We start from the raw sequence: 18309 nt of genomic DNA, 5'->3' as shown, positions 1-18309 counted from the left end.
CTCCCTCATTCTCTCATCACTGTTTCTAATTCTACCCACTGTCTACCACTATCAATAAAGACGTACAAATCCCCAAAATACATAAAAAAAGGATAAGAAAAAAATCCACCACATTAATGCTTTACCTGACAAGGTGGAGCACTGGGGTAAATACCATGAATTCTCTCAGTTTAAAGCCAATTTACCGGCCATACCTATATTCAGATTTTTTAAATTTGCAGAAGCTGATAATTAAGTTCTAAGCTATTATCTGCCAATACTGACACCAGCAGATAACATTGTACATCTCTCATTTCACTGCACTTTACTTGCAATTGTGATCATGCATAAAAAAATACAAAGAATTAACCAAATCCCAATGCCAGTTAAATTGCAACAGCAATGCTAGAGTAACAAATCTAATGCAGACCTTAGACTTTTGCCCTGTACTGTATGCAATCACAGATTTTCACCTGTGTCTTCATCACTACCACCAAAGCTCAAGCCTGACTGCCTGGGGACAGCCACTGCCTATGGAAACTTTGATTTACTAGAGGTTTCCTGTGCAAAAAGCTATAATTTAGTAGAAAATGCATGCACAGATATCACAATTCTGAATGTAAAGGCTGTTTGAACACTTGACAATATCTAAAGATGTAAGGATTCATTACAAGGTATGCACCAATGCATCCGTTTAACATTGATATCAGAAGATATCTGTGCTGTTTACAAACATCAGCAATCAGGCAAATAATGAGGAATGAATAGTTATCAGTTACCAATGTTAATCTGTTGTGCAATCAACTTCATGCTGGCATCTAGAATATATGTCTGCTGTATCAAAAAAAGGACAGAAGAAGAAGCCAGGTAGACAAACTTGAATCTTTACTATGGTAAGTGTGAGAGAAAGTGTTAGCAAACTAGAAGTCCTAACCCAAAAAAGACACAGAATAAACATTAGTATCTGTATTGGCCTTAATTTTCATAATCCATGCATCTCTATTTATAACAAATTCACTTTTTAATATATAAAGTATGCACTAAACTTATCTTAACTACTGCGTCAATAAAGGTTGAACTTGTGTCCTTAAATGTCACTTAATTTAACACTATTATGTAAAACTCTTTTTTTTCCAATCCTACATAAAATTTGAGCAAAACACTCTTTCTTTCCAAGAGCTTCATTTAATTTCATCTCCGGCTGGCGTATCATTCAAATAAGACACGGACTGGAATTTTTAAAGAAATGATTGTTATTCTAAATGCAGCAGAACAAGTACCGCTGTTTAAAAAAGAACATGAAATCATATTGATGCACACTGTAATGAACTCTAGACTAGCTGGATTTACTTGAACATTGATATTTTTTACTTTAACTGGTATATAAGCACAAACAGAGGATAAAAATGTTCAATAAACACTCAGTGAAAATCTATAAACAGATGCTGAGATGTTAGTATGTGGGGAAGTCGGTTCTTCTGCCTCTTCTATGAGTTCTGATGGCAAATAGTGAACCAATCTATGAGCTTTTTGTATGATGTTTGCAATACCACAGCAACATTTCTCCAAACTGCCGATAGTTATCCATTCATATAAGATATTTATAAATGACAAGGCAATCACTGGCAGTTGTTGCCATGAAATAGTGCATGGTGTTTTTAGCACTTTTTGGTATATCTCAGGGCTTTAAACATAAAAAACATCACTGCAACAACTATTTACAAGGTACATGGTAATAGACATGAGCTTGTATAACACTTATCTAGTCATGTGGTTACTCAGTCCCCAGAGATGATTGGCTCTACAGTGGTCACCTCACGTTTTGATCACCACATAAATCAACTAAACTTACATAATAATGTTAGCAGAATAAAAACTCTGCATGTAATCACAGCCACTGCTCTCGTGGGAAAAGTAAGGCATTTGTACCACTGAGTGGTCCATGATGAACACAAAACCATCATCTCACAAGGTCATAAACGCTGAAGACAGAAGCCAGAACAAAGATTTAATTCACACCACGGCTGGCTGGCTTCAGCTGAGTCACTCACTTTTATGCTTCTTATGGACATCAGTATACCATTCATGTTGCAGAGTCCATAAAAATAATCTCCCTGAGAGCCGTAATGGAAACAGGCCCAGTGTTTTATCTGTGACGTCAAGCCATTCAGAGTGCTTCAGACAGAAGGAGCTCAATTTTCTAAACGTTATTCAGATTAGTGAAAGTAATTAAAGCGATGCCAGTACTTTCAAAGACAATATTCATCTGTTTAAGAAGAGCAGCTCTGAAGGATCTTACAATAGTTTTAATTTGAGTGGGATTTATGCAGAGACTCTGTCTTTATGAAACATCCATAGGGTTCATACAGTGCTTAACAAATTCATTGGACCACCACCCAAAGTAAGGTTTATGCCACAGCTGCCCTAAATTAACAGCGTTGGTAAAAATGGGTAAAACCAAAATCATTTTTTATGTTTCTTCAATCGTCAATATGCCAATATGTAAAAGCTCTTTAAACCAAATGATATTTTTAATGCTAAAATAAAATTATTATTGTCATCCATGAATTTTCAAATTGACTGGTTTACAAAAAAAATGAAAAAAATAGTAAAGCACATGATTATTTCTTGATTAATGTCAGATTATAGTTATTTACTTGTATTCCTGAACAGAAAAATGCGTTTTAGTGGTTGAATGTTATGCTTGATTAATTTCTGACTTCTCAGAGAAGCCAAGTGAAAAGGTGACTTCAGTTTGAAATTCCTCATTCCTGTTCAAAATGGTAAAACGTGGAGAGCTCACTGACAATGAAAGAGTCCACATTAAAGCACTTCATGATGCTGGATGGTCTCTGAGACAGATGGTCTAATAAATTTGTTAAGCACTGTATTTCAACTGTTTTTTTATGTGATTACTTTTGCTTCAGCTTGTACTCTCCATGTTAACCTTAACTGAAAACGCAAATTCTCTGAGCTTGACAGTCGTATTTATACTATTAATATTAGTGGTATTTATATTACTACTTATTTTTAGCTCTTCTGATTGAGCTTGATCTCACTCAGATGTCATGCACCACTAATATCTTCTTAGTAAGTCAGATAAAAATGTGGATTCTTCCTGTAGTATTTTTTTTACATATTTGTGCTCAAAGGCAGAATGCTCAATAAATGTGACATCAATGATCAAATGTATCAGATTCTTCTAAAATAGTGTGAGGTATCTTAAAACCGAAACGGCCCACTGTCAATTATAATCTTCATAATTTGAAAACATTTTCTAATTTCCAAATTGGCCTCTCTGTAAGTGTGGTCACATTTTCCAGCAATCGACTGCAGTGTGGCTTGTAAGAGAGGTTACATAAAGGTCTCCGTTCCTCCAAAAAACACCTTAATGAAGGGCACAGCTGGACCAAACCATGACAAATCAATACCTTTTAGGAGAAAACCGAGGACGGAAAGTAAATGAGATTCCAGCCACTGTCAAAATGCTGAAGGATTACTGCAATAAGGTGACTCTGCAACATTTCTGCCCCAACCAACAAATGCAAACTGATCTACAGTCAAATGTGAATGCAGACTTAATCCAAAAACAAATTTGCAAGATGGAATCTCTTATTATAAGAAAGAGGTGTGCTATCATAAATGCATTATATTAGAAAGTGCAAACAGAAAATGCAGAGAGAAGATGATGGTGTTCATTTTAATGCATGCCTTTTTAAGACTATTTTTGGCCTTTTTGCTTTAATGGACAGTATAGCTGAAGAGAGACAGGTACTATGGGAAGAGAGAGTTAGGGAAGACATGCACTATGCATGAATCAAGACCAGGACTTGATCCCATGGCCTGTGCATAGAGGACTGTACCCTCTGTACACGTGCAAGTGCTCCACCAACTGAGCCAAACCAGCACCAAAGGGTTCATGCCAATGCTAAACATTACTGGGAAAAAGATGACAGTGTTAGCTTTTCTTTCTGTGATATACATTTAGCTGCAGGGTTTTCCACAGGCATATAAAGTAGACAGTCTGAGAGAAAAAGTTGCCAGCTAGGGGGGTCTGAGAGCTTTCTCTAACCTGGGTTAAGCAACACTTAATCCCTGCAATCAGAGGACTATTTAAGCATCACTTCTGGGGGGAACTGAACTACGTAAATTTAAAACACAGCTATTAACTCATTATTAAACAATTCAGCTACTTCATGCTTGAAGCTCACATTGCTGCATGACTGATCATGATGCTCTTAAAGGGTCATTTCAAAAAAATAAAGGTGTAACTTTATAGACAGTGAAAGAGAGAATTCTGTTTACAGTTTCACACAGACCCAAAACCTAAATAACAGCCACACATTAAGAATATAAGTGATTTCACCACAATAAGGAGATTAGTTTAGTATTTAAGTTGCAAAGAAACATCTTTAATTTAAAAACTTTTCTTATCTAGGTTGATGCTTTGCTGAAATTAATCTTAAATATAAAGGAAAAGGTAGCCGTACTATGCAGGTCAAACATTTTTATGATGGTGCAATAGGAAAACAAATAGCCAGCTGTAGTTTATCAGATTTGCTTTTGCCCCATGAGCCCAGTAGAGCTCTCAGGTCCTTTGGAAGTGCTCTGTTAATAGTCCTCAAAGTTAGAACCAAAACATACGGTGAGGCATGTTTATATCTACCCCCCATCTGTAGAACAGCTTACCTGAAAACCTGAGAGCTGCACTGAATGCTTATGTTTCTATGAAAACTCAAGACCTACCTTTTTAATCTGACTTTTAACTACATTTTATATTCTCATCTTAATTAGTTTGAATAATTTAGGTTTTATCTTAATCTATTTGAAATTCCGAATTAAATTTTAGTAGTTTATCCTCAGAGGTCTCTATGAGTGTTTTATTTTATCTTAGCATATTTCACTATTTATTTGATTTTAATTTATTTTTAATTTATTTCATGCTATATTTCTACACTTTAACCCTAACCTCATGAATCTCTAGATAGCATTTCCTCAGTACATAAGCTCCTGTTTTTGCAGAGTCTTTTAGTTATGACATTTTGCCATATTGTGGATGGATTACGAGATGGGCTAAAGGGGCAGGTGGGCTGGGGTAAGGTCATGTTTTCTTTTATTTTAATGTTTGTAAAGTACTTTGGGCTACATTGATTTTTATGAAAAGAGCTATATAAATATAGTATGGTTAATTGATTGATTTTTAGTTGAGTGAGTAGTTGGCTGTTTGGCTGACAGCTGGGCTTACAGACAGCCCTGTAGCCATAGAGGAAAAGAATCCAGTGAGGCCAAATAAATGCAGCAAGTTTCTCTAAGCAATTAGTAATCAAATCTTACAATCAAAATGTCTTTCTTTTTTTATTTTAAGTCAATTCTTTTCTTAGACTTGCACTTTATGAGCAAAGATTCACATTAGCAATAGCTAATTGCAACATATTTCCAGTGAATCTAGTTAAATCAATCGTTTGTAATACCACTATACTGACAGCAGCTACTCCGAGGATAGCGGATAGCTTGCTTGATCTTCATCTTATGAGCTTTTAATGGTGTGAGAATGTATCAAATTTTACATGCTGAGTGAGAAATCACTACATGGTTGCATAAATTACATTTTCTTATTAATAGCAATAAATTTAAAACAATGTGATGTGTTTAATGCAAAGACTCATGCTGTGATGATGACTTGTTGTGCAGCCCTCATTAATGTCATTACCAACTCAAGATCTGCAGTTTAAGATGTAACAACTAATTTGTCTCCCTTATGCATATACAAACTGATTTACATGCTATTATAGAACAGCAAATTTGTCTTTAAAACAACATCTAGGAGTTAAATCATAATGTCCTAAATCCTGAAGAGGGGATTTAACAGTTTTTTCCCCCCCCACATTTTCTGCTTTGTAAGGATATACAATGAATTTTAATGATGAATCTTGTCAATTTTAGCCCTTTTTTCTTTAGTAAGTTATATATTTACAAAGCAAAATGAATTCTTGGGGACTTGTGCCAGCAGTTTTCAGCCTAAGTATACAAGGATGCATTTTGTGCATACTGTTATGGAAAGCCCTGACTTACAAATAGGCTACAACTAAATATCTCGAGGCACTGAAACACTCCTAACAAGCCTTAATATGTATTCCATCTCTGCACAAACGCTTACGGATGCTTTTGTTGAGGTCTGTACTGTATTTATTGCTCATTTGCAAAATTAGCTAATAAGTAAAGTTACAAATCAAAGCTCCTTCTTCAGAGCTACCAACTTTATGTATACTAATAAAAGTGGTGATGGTAAAAGAAGAACTAATTGAGCAGCTGTACTGAGCTGCAGCAGCTAGAGATACAGCGATCATCAGCAACAATAGAAGGATATTTATTTATATATTATATGCAGGTGTAGAAGCACACCATGGTTTCCAAACTCATGGGAAAAAATACACCTTCAAACTAGAGTAACCTGAGGCTTTAATCAAGTCAAACAGGTCATGACTCTTAGCACTCTTTTCCCTGATCTTTGGATATAAGGCTGAGGAAAATACAAGGAACAGAGTTGGACCTGGACCAGGCTAAACTATAGGAGAAATCTGGGTCGTACATATCACCTCGTTAAAAAGAGAACAGGCCATCCAGCTGACATTCAGACGGTGCCTGGAGCAGTTTGGAGCTTTACTGTGAACTGATGCAGAAGAGTGGATTCTGAAGGGAGAGCTGGATACACAGGACACTTGGAATCAGCTCACTAAACATTTATCCACAGCTAGGCCAAGTGGGATTTGTCTAAGCTGACTAAACACTCAGAAACAACTGCATTTGTTGTTTCCATCAAAATCTTCCTAAAATATTCAATTTAGGATTAAAACGGCTCAACAGTACTTGGAAATATGTCATCAATTTCAAAAATCCCTGTTAAATCATGTATTGTTAAACATTTTTTTACTGTTCCTACAAATTAGAAATACACAACTAGAAAGACCAATGAACATTGACTGTCACACTACAAACTAAACCCTGATGCAACCACAAAGAACATATTCAGAAAATTATAAAACACAGAAATAAAAACCAGAGATCAGAATCAAGATGTTCCTTCCTTTCTAAAAACTTCAAAACAGTATCTTACATGAAGGTCAAACTATACATAAAAACAGGTTAATCCTTACTTCATCTAGTTTAAAATACTTTATTCTTCGGAAATTAAGAAAGTTAATATGGAAACCTGGAATAAATCACTGATTGGATTCAGGATACAAAACAACTCTCCAACTCTCCAAGATTTTGAAACCTTTAAAGAAAGGCTCACCTTGCTGGTCACGACAATAATGTTGACAAGAGAGACATACAGAGTTTGTTTTTAGTTCCATTAAAGACAAGGACAGATACAATCATATTGGCGTCACTACTACAACACAAACATTTCCCTCTGCTAATTTCACCAATTATGCGCCTCTGCTATGGTTGCCAAAGCAACACACCTGTCTGTGTGCCTTATTCCAGACTCCTGCGGGACAAGAGAATCCACAAACATTAAACAAGCCTCCTGGGGAAACGATAATCAGTGTCTTGTCACCTTGAAATAATGTGCTATGCTGTAAACCTCCGTAATCTGCTGGGCAAGAATGCATGTGGGACTGTGTTTGTGTCATTTTCTGATAAATCATTCTAGTTCAGTGCTTCTCGACTAGAGGGTCAGAAATCAAAAATGAGCTTTTTCAGTGGGCCAACATTGTGGCAAAAAGTCTAGAATGTACAGAAGCCCTAAGTGGACATACAGCACTGTGCAGAACTTTTAGGCATGTTTGCTCCAAATATTGAGGCTGAAGTAAGGCATGTAATAGCAACTAAGCCTGCCTGGGGTCACCATTAGGTAGGAAGGAGGACTGACACAATCTAAGTCAAGATCTGGATGTCCTTGCATACTACCAGGGCCATGGGAAGATAACCTGTTGAAGAAATAACAAAGACCACACTTGTAGGGCGGAGTAAGGTGTGGACGTTGCGAGTAAGCATTGCCTAGGGCCCTAGGGTTGCCACAACCCCCTGGCCGGGCTGTGGATATTCCAAGGGCCTGAAAACCACCAGTGGTCTATGGGCATATCACCATAGGAACAAAAAAGAAAGGAAAAGAAATGCCATCCAGCTTGATCTTGGCTGCCGAGCGACACGTGTCAACATGTATCCAGCCCTCAGCTTCCTCTCCAGCCTTGGATTATGGCACACAGAGCCCCATGATAAATCCTTTGCACCCTACACGCCTAAAACTTATGCACATGACTGCACATTCATGTATTTTATTTTACATGGTGTTTCAGTGGTAATTTGTATGGTTCCATGGTTTACTGAATATTTACTCTCATTATCAAAGCTAGTTTTGCTCATGGTAATGGTGTAAGTCCTCTAGATCACTGGAAAATCACAGACATTTACATATTATCACTGTAAAATAAGGTAAAATAACATATTTGAATTCTTGTGGGGGTTTTTTTTCCAGACACTTCAATATCTAAATTGATACTTGATCATACACTGGCACCTTAAAATGCATGCTGTTACATATACATACAAATGTAATCTCAAATGTTAGTTTTCATGGTTTAAAATGTATATAAGTTCTTTTAAATAGAACTAGTAATAGAAATTTTCTATTACTTTAAAGGACTTTATTCTATTAAACTTTACTTTGCAAAGGCTTAATACAGGTTTTCTGCAAGGACTTTTTTTCTGAATTGAACATGCTTTATATACATGTGTAAGATGAATGCTTGAATTTCCCTCAAGATAAATAAAGTACCTGCCTACCTACGTCCTTTCATGGATTTGATAATGATTGATGAGATACTCAAATGTGTTTGTTTGGTCCCCTCTCATTTTCAGTCATGTGTTGTTCCTTCTAATGTCCAAACAGCAATATTCCTCATGAAATAAACTGGAGTGGTTGAAATTCTTCTAAATTTTGGGTCATAATTTCTCATCAAGGAGGTTGTGGTGGTTCCTTTGGCAAGACCAGTTAAAAACCACCGCTATAGTTGATATAAATTAATATATCAAGGTTTGCTTTGACTTAAAATACAAATCAAATTTAGAAATTGGCTAAATAACTATAGTAGAATAATAAAAACAATATCCGTCTTGAATAGAAGCTGTAGCCTTGCCATTAGAATAAAACACACCGTTTTGGAAAGAAATTCTGGTAAGAATTTGGCTGAAACTGTGAGGATATTATGACCAGAATGAAGGAACGAGTAGGCTAACCTGAGCGATTTACAGCTAAAGAAAAAAAGGAAAGAAAAGAAGAGAAACTCTTAAAAACACAGACTAGATTTTGAGGTATTTGCAGACAGGTACAGGACTAAAAATGTTTGGGAACTAACACTAATCAGGTCAACAAGGTCTTACCTCCTTTTAGGTGCACTAGATTTAAACAAAACTGGTTAGCTGAAAAAGACAATTTAACAGGCATCACATGTTTAAAGAGGAGGATTTGTCAGGGGAACTGGGAGTGCAGTACTCACGGCTGGGAGTGTGCTGTCTCGTAACGCTCGAAAGCATGGCCCAGGTCATGCTTGTTGTTCATGTAACACTGGGTGCACAAGTCATAGTCAAAGCACACTTTGCACTTCCATCGCATTCCCATGATGCCGTGCTTCTTGCAGCTATCGCAGATAATGTTGGAGTGGCGCACACCTGGGGGATTAAAGAGAGAAGTCAGTGGGGTCTTGTACTCAAAATGACCCTGATTTCTATATTTCAATCACTATTAAGTTAGAAACAAATTGTAAGGAACTTGTCACGTTCTGTATAGTGAGCAGGATCCTCATGTATCAGTGATATGCAGGTCACTGAAGCATTGTGGGCATATGTCATGTCCTTACAGTTGAAACTTTTCACAATGGCTAATATCATGAGATGTGGAAGAACTGAGGCACAAACAGCATGACAAAAATACCCCCACCCCCTCAGCTCCTCATCTCTTCTCCTCCTCTTCATTCGCTCCATTAATTGAAGGGCAAGCTTCTGAGGCAGAAAAATGTCGCTTTAAATGGAGCAAAATGCTAATGAGTCCAACATTAATGTGTGTGTCATTCAAGTCCAAAATAGAGCTGGATGGCTGACTATGAGAGATAGACTGAACTGTATCAGACTTTCTCAAAAAATACGCTTTGTAAGGATGGAGGAGTTGGCAAAATTACACAAGATAAACACAAGGATTTTGTTTTTAAAAGACCATTCAGGCCAGAGGAGAGGCTTATGAAAAGGCCTTGTTTTTCCAAAGTATGTGTTAAAAATTGATTTCTTTAGGCTGAAAATGGACTTCTATTTTCTAGGACTTAGTCAACCAACGTGCCTAAATTCTTAAAAGAACAAGAATGATGATATCATGCCTGATAAATAAATGCTCTCATTGTTGTCGAGTTAAAAAGGGCTCTTTCAGGTTCCAAATTATAATGGCCCCATTGGCAAATGCAGTTATGTGAATTTAAGGGTCATTAAGTTTCAATGATCAACGAATGCAGGCAGCTACAAATCAGTTTGACAGGAGTTCCAAAGTAAATTCAATTGGTCGAATATTATTTGAGATACTGAGCAGCATGGTGGTTTGGTGGTTGATGCCTCACAGCAAGAAGGTTCCTGGTTCAAAGCTGTTCTGGACAGGGGCTTTCCGTCCAGAGTTTGCATGTTCACCATGTAAATAAATTAGTTCCTTCTGGATACTCCCTCCACAGTCCAAAAACATGCTTTTTTGGTGAATGGTGATTCTAAATTGCTTCTACATGTCAGCTCTGTGATTGACTGGCGACCAGTCCAGGGTGCACCGCCTTTCTCCCAATGACAGCTGGGATCTACTCCAACCTCCCATGACTCTGAACAATAAAGGCAGTGTAGATAAAAGATGGAAAACCAAACATAGACTCATTTACAGGAAAAAGAAAAACATCTGTACTAAGTGTAAAAACCAGCAAATATCCAATGGATGTATGAAATTAAGGCTGGGCGATAAACAGATTTTAAACATTTTTTGGGAATAGTTTTGGGAAATTTAGAATAATTCTTGTAAGTCATTATCGGTATACCCCTAATCAGTACATGAAATAAATCAAGTCAATTCTAACATGGACTTTGTTGCAAATAATCTGGCAAGTCATTCATTCATTTTTGGCACTTTTTAGTCATTTCTTTTTTCCATTTGAATCTTCAAGCACAAAAGAAAATTGACTGATACCATAAATCAGGTGTGATGTTCAATTTTTAGGTCCTATTGCCCAGCCCTTTTTATCAAATAGTTGCTAAGGCCGGCCACACAAAACAGGATTTTAAGCCCGATTTGGGGCAAGATTTGCCTCCCCGACGATCATGGGGGCATATACCGACTGGAACCTTGTCGCAAACAATTTGTGTGAGTAGTCAGCATGTGTGTGGTGTCAACACGATTAATTTACTGCTCCAAATCACGTCGTAGCCTCCCAGACCCCGAATCGTAAATATCAAACATGTTTGATATTTACGATTGTAAGTCATAGTGCCACTGACAGAGTACCTACAACAACCAATGAGAACGAGCACACCAGGTAGCGTCACCAGACGACTCATATACGTACTTTCACCACCCACAACCATAAACACAATGGTACCTTAATTACAGCCAGGATTTCATCATGAGTCTTTCCCTTGTTTTATGATTGTTGCTGCACCTGTAACGTATGCCAGGACACTCTGTTTTGGAGAGACAGCAAGATGGTATCGACAGACATCCTTTTATCATTTTCCTGAAGTCACATGATAACACGAGGTCGCAGGCAGGTCGGCAGGTGTGTGGTCTCCAGTGATCTGACAGTCCGGCTGAGTCGTCTAGTGTGTGCGTTCAGAGGATTAAAGATGAAAAATCTTTGGAAATTGTCCTGAAGTCTGTGGTCTCCCACGGTTTAAAAATTGTTTCAGATTAAAAAATCGTCTAGTGTGTGGCCGGCCTAAGTTTTCATTATTCATTGTCAGATTACACTTTCCCTAACATGCAATGTTGTTTTTCTAGTTTTGGAGAGGATTTATCTTTCTCAGAGAAAATTCTTGAGAAAAAACTCAATTGAGAAACTTGATGCAAATGTAAAGCACAAAACAAAACACATGGCATTTTAATGTGTAAAGGGAAGGACTGTTCCTCTTGCAATCCCTCGCAATGAAACCTGGATTAAGAGCAATTACCTCAGACAAGTACAGCAAGGTTCTGACTCCTCAGGGCAAACACCTCCCATAGCTAGTCTTAGCTTGATATCATCATTAGTGGGGCACAGATAAGGGGTCAAAGATTATGAGCAAGGAAGATAAAACTTTGCTACCAACAAGAAGCCAATAATAGTAAACCTTACAGTTTATCAGTTAGGGAGGAAGGGACATTCAGAAAAAGGAACTTCATTATATGGAACACTGGGTATCAATCACTGAGTGAGTGCAAACAATTTTTGCTTCTTTAACCGGTTATTGTGGCTATTATGGGCATATGCACAACAGAGGTAGACAATTCTTTTCATACTATAATCAATAATTACTGAAAACCTTTAAAACAGATTCAGCTTGAAATTATTCTGGGTTTATATGATGTTTTTTCTTTAGTGCTTACCAATTTGAGCATTGTCATACAGCAGCAGGTCATAGGCACCCTGGTAACCAGTGCGGTAGTTGGTCCGTGTGCCACTGTCCCACTGCACGACCACCGTCTTGTCCGGCGTGGTGGTGCTGCCTTGTCGCCCGATCTCCACCACGGTACCTACATGGCCCTCTCCGTCATCCTGGTTTCCCCATTTCCAGTCCAGGCCACGCACCACGCGCATGCCCACCTCCATGCTGCCTCTGCTGGAGCCTGGCCTGGGGGCTGAGCGCAACGGTCGGGGCCTGGCAGCACTGTCAGATCCGCTGCGACTGGGCCTCCGAGGCTTCTGGGGGACGGAGCTGGATCTTGCCGAAGATATTGCAGGCAGGGACGGCACCAGGGGGGTTTCGGGGAACAGATCAGGGGTGACTGAAGATGAGAGAAAAGGAGATAAAAGTTCAATTCAACCTTGTGAAAATGCAGCAACTATTTACAATATTAACACACAGATCATATTCCTTTTAATCTATGCTCAGGGCTGAAAGCCTGAGTGCAGTTTTAATGTTGTACTCATGTTTTTCAGGCAGGAAATCTAAAAGAAAACATAATCCAGACACTACATCTGATTATGCATCTGAAAACGCAAGATACAGAAATAGCTCACAGTAGTTCAGAATTAGTATCAGGTCCTTAAAAAACTCAGCTGGTAGGTCAATTAGTTCTGCAAACTGAATGCTTCACCTTGTAAGATCACATTTAGTCATGCATCCCTAATTTAAGTTACAGATTAATTGGAATGGTAGCATCTTTTTACAGAGATTTTGCAGCAATACAGCAAGATAAAAACATTTTATCTCTCTAAGCATGTCAGAGAAAAGCAACCATCCTAAAGAATAAGACTGGTAGAATATTCAAGTATAAATTAAGTCAACAAATGAATGAAAAACATCATAAATCACTAATCCTTGCCAACTTTTCAAAAACTTTTAGGCTCATCCCACTGCTTTCAAAAAAGCAAACAAATCACACAACCTGTGAGATGTTGTCAGAGGCTGCAGAGGGACTCAGGAAGCAACACACCATATGTCTCATTAATATCTGAGCTGTGTTTTTCTCCTTTGCTGGTGGATCATTCACTGGAGTCCTTGCTGTGTATCATGGCACACTTCTGCAGAGAGCAGCTGGACACGACTGCTACGCCCCGCTGAGCTAATCAAGCCTTGACCTGACATATGCAAACACACATACACCACACAAAAGTAGTAGCATCCTTAGCCGGACAAGCTACCGTCTTTACTCATGCTAGCCACAACAGTCAGCCACTTAAATCTAACCCCAAACCATTGACTGTGAAGTGTCTGTGAACCTTCAATCTGAGCAAAAATAAAGCCAACTTACAAACCCTTGTGTTTTTGCATGAAGACACAAAACAGTCAAAATCTTGTCACATGGACAGAACTGATGAACTCACACGTTCACACCACTGACTGATGACTCCAGTGATGTGAATGAATGTCTCTGGGTACTACAAACAAAAAAGTAACACAGGAAGGAGGGAAAACAGATTTATATGGCAGCTTGAGTCAGCAGTAAAGTGTAGAAAGGAACTTTTGTTGAAGAGCATGACCATCAGCAGAAATCTATTCCTGTTCATTAATCACATGTGACACAGAAGAAACATTGGTATGACCAGTGCAATGTTTTATCTTTATTAACAAGCTTCAAAGTCTTTAAAACTAATGCATTATTTGGTGAGACTGCAGTTCTGTTTTAGTGTCTGACTGCACAACAAAAATGTTATAGATGTAGCAAAAACAAAAGCTGCAAGTTTGTAAAACTGAAGGACACAGGAGACGAATACGACTGAAGACTTAACTTTAGCTTCAAAAAGGACCCACATCTCAATAAGTAGGAAATGCTTTAAACTCTCTATTTTTTCTTACTATGAAGTAGGGCTGGGCATTTAATCGTAAATAGGATTAAATCGCAATATGGCCTGCTGCAATTTACAGATTGCAGAAGTTACAATATTTCTTTAACTTGAAATGTGTCAAAATGCCAGTTCAATAAATCAGTTTGTTGCAGACGCAGAGATTTTATGCACATTATGCAAACATTCAAGCATCAACTTTCAATAATGGTTTACAAAAATCCTCCTTTTTTGTTTTATGTCTGTTTTTCTTAATCAAAATGGGTGACATAAAAATGATAATGCCCTTGAACAAAGCGAATGACATCACATTTGCTATATGATCAAAAATAGTTAACTCATTTTATCTAAAACTGATGAAGCCTAGCGTTACTTCTCAAAAGTCATATCACAGCTGCGATCAGCTGGTAGCCAGCTTCACCTCCTCCACCCCAGCCACCTCCTTTATAGCTTAAAGCTTGTTGCACACCCATATTCAGATTCATGCTACTATGTAACAATTGCTTCATAATTTCATTGATTTTTAATACACTTGGTCTTATTTATGGAATTATTTATAGCTTGAATTTGACAAAAAATACATAAGATTAACCCAAAACTAATGGCATATTAAATCGCAATTGCGATATTTTGGGGAAAAAATTCTGATTATTTTTGCAAACCATTCAGCCCTACTATCAAGTAATTCAATACACCATGCAAGTAAGAATAAAGTCCAATCAGCATAGGCTTTATTTAGAAACTATACAGCTGTGGGTCACAGCTATTGAGTCAGTATGATTAGACATGTACCCAGCATTCAAGAAAGCCAACAAGAACTGTGCTAAACCTGCTGGCTACATGTCACAAAAATGACAAAAACACTGCACAACCTTCCAAAGGAGGCAGGGACTAAAGTTTAATTTTTCTTCAATATTGACCTTTTCTTCATCTTACTTCAGTACTGACTGGCTTCCTTAATCACGCCCATTAATATTTAGGTGTCTCAAAGAAGCTGCTGATCAAATCAAGACACCATGTTCCTGCTAGAGGTCCAGAAAGAACTATGATGGATGAGATGGAAAATTATATCCAGATGGTTTTTGATACTTAAAACCTGTTAAAAAAACTTCAAAAGGATATCAGCACTTCACAAACCAAAACAAAGAAGTGCTTTTGTTTCTGTGTTTATGCTTCTTCCCTTATAAAGTCTTTAATATCAGAAGGAAACCAACTGAGCAGATCTGACACATGCAACATGAGAAAAACAGACACCAGTAAAAAAAAATCTTCAAGTTAAATCCCTTTGGACTTACTAAAACACAATCCTGTATGGAAGTAAAGAACATATTCATACAGTTGGCACGTTTCAGTACAGATTCACTCAATTTAACCTTTCCTGTTGTCCTGAACTATCCATAAAACAACCTCAATTCCTAAAAAGTTGAGACGTTTTGTGAAGTGTAGAAACAGACTGTAACGATGAGCTAAACTCGTGAAACTTATAACTTTCATTGCTTTTAGAAAATTATAAGTTCCATTTCAACTCGATCCCAGCACCATCTTTCAAAAAAGATGGGACAGCCTTTACCGTAAGAAGCCAAATTTTCCAGTGAGGTCTTCTACAAAATGGTGAACACCTCCACATCCTTCTCATTAGACTGAGGTTGCACTCATTCCCTACTTTCTGTTCTGCGTAAGTGGGATTGTATCTTGTACTCATCAGTGCAATAAAGCACTACAAAATGGTGTATTATTGTATACTGCACCAAAGTAACACAGCTGAAACCTCTGTGGGAAGCTCTTTTTATACACAATCATATTACTAATTTGTTACCTGTCATTTAATTCACAATAAGATGTTCGATCAGGATTTTTACTCAGAATTTCCGGAATTTTAAAGTCTTTTGTTTCCACTGTCTAAACTGTTGCATGTTCCATGCATCCATTATCTACAAGCGGGGCTGGAGCCAATCCTAGCTATCATTGGTTTAGAGGTAGGGTACACCATGGACTAGATAGTCAATCACAAGGCTGAAATACAGAGACAAACAACCAGCCCCCCTTAGATTTCACACAGAAAATTTAGAGCCACCAGTTAACCCAACAAGCATGTTTTTGGTCTGTGGGAGGAAGCTGGAGTACCCAGACAGAGCCCACACACACACGGGGAGAACACGCAAACTCAACACGGAAAGGCCCTGACCAACCAGGAACCTTCATGCTGTGAGGCCACACTACTAGCCTCTGCAGCCCTGTAAAACATGTCAGCATTCAATTCAAATATGGCATACATTTTTCAAATAGTTATTTTGACATTAACAACATTTAAACATGTTTTCCTTGTATTTCCAATTAAATTTCAGCTTTTGTTGTTTTGCAGGTCTTCAAATCTTGGTTTTAGTTTCACTTCACACAACATCACAGCTTTTCAGAAATGAGGATTGTAATAGCATAAATGTAAGGGTGGAGGGAGAAGAACTGACTTCTTAAGCACTGAAAATGATTGTGATGGGGTAGCCTTCCTTAAAATTACCAACTATTTCTCACTTGCCAGCAACATTTGATTACCATCGGAAGCATTAAGACCCTTAACTGAGTGGAGTGCAGGTTTAGTTCAGTGGGTAGAGAAGGCCTCCATAAACAAAGGCTTCTTCACTGGTCACAGGATCGACTCTCGGTCTCAGTGCTGTTTGGTGCATGCCCTCACTCTCTCTCCAAATAGTTCTTTTCACTCTTCAAGAATAAAGGCAAAAAGCCCAAAAATAATGTTAAAAATACTTTCAACTAGAGATGCATCAATTGTGAAAATAAGGGCTGATGTTGAGATCAATGTTTTTATCACTTCTTTTAGTGCAGGACTCTCACTGTGCATTTTCTGCCATTTTTGACCATGAAATTAATCAGTCAAAGTAAAAAAGTGACTTCTTCTGCATAATAAAAAACTTTTTTTTTCTTAGGGATGCACGATATTATCGATCTGGTATTGGCAAATATAAGAATTTCTGACAATATTTACATCCGATATTTTGCCTGTGTATTTCAGCATTCGTCGACTGTAAATTTTGTCCATACATACTAATAAATCAGAGGAGTCTAAGTCTGAACCAACAGACCTATGTCAGCTGGGGTATTTTTCTTTAATCATCCTCATTATTTAAACTTTAAAGTGTTTTTTAAGGACTAAAGTTTGTTTCCTTCCTCCTAAAACCTTAAATTGTGTCCAAAAGGACTGAAATTTCTTGTCCAAAAAGCATACTTTAATATCAGTATCAATATCATATCGACTAAAATGAATCTGTAAATATCGCCATATCATATATCGGCAAAAATCCAATATTGTGCATCTCTTATCTTTTTTGATGCAGTAGTCAGGTGAACAAGATGCCAGTATAAGTTTGACTTAACACAACAGGTCAACATTGGCTACTGCTATCTATTTATGCCACATTATTCGCAGATGGACAATGTTTGTAAAGAGGGTCAATATGATACTGATGTTCAACCCATGCATCGGTACATCCCTAGTTTTTGCAGTAATTCACACAGTGAGTGTCTCTATGGTGATTCAATACACATTACTGAGAATAAATCTAAACATAAGGCAGAGAAAGTCAGGGTAAGCTTATCAGAGCTTACACTGAAATCAAGCACTGATCGACCACACATCTGATGGTATTCCTCAGCAGATGGTGATGTTAATCCATCTTTTTTCCATTTGCAATCACCATTAACCTAAAATGGAAGGACTTCAGGTTGTTCAATAGGCTGTAAAAATGAAGTATAATGAAGAAAATATATTACATTACCAACATGCTGTAAAGATTTATTATGTTTTTGCTTATTT

At 37.6% G+C, this 18309-nt stretch overlaps 1 protein-coding gene across 3 annotated transcripts in view; it reads right to left on the bottom strand.

Annotated features, from left to right (window-relative positions):
* mib2 (MIB E3 ubiquitin protein ligase 2) overlaps nucleotides 1-18309 on the bottom strand; it is a 91277-nt gene that overhangs the window by 50555 nt on the left and 22413 nt on the right. For all 3 annotated transcript variants that reach the window (XM_041799452.1, XM_041799453.1, XM_041799450.1), the window contains exons 2-3: nucleotides 12584-12982; nucleotides 9483-9654 (exon numbers count right to left, since the gene is read on the bottom strand). In XM_041799452.1, coding sequence (XP_041655386.1) covers nucleotides 9483-9654; nucleotides 12584-12806 — 395 coding nt within the window. In that variant the 5' untranslated portion in view covers nucleotides 12807-12982. The remainder of the gene's footprint in view (nucleotides 1-9482; nucleotides 9655-12583; nucleotides 12983-18309) is intronic.

The sequence above is a fragment of the Cheilinus undulatus genome, linkage group 11 (assembly GCF_018320785.1).
Source record: "Cheilinus undulatus linkage group 11, ASM1832078v1, whole genome shotgun sequence".
In the NCBI taxonomy this organism is placed as follows: domain Eukaryota; kingdom Metazoa; phylum Chordata; class Actinopteri; order Labriformes; family Labridae; genus Cheilinus; species Cheilinus undulatus.
This window is presented reverse-complemented; position numbering and strand designations above follow the sequence as displayed.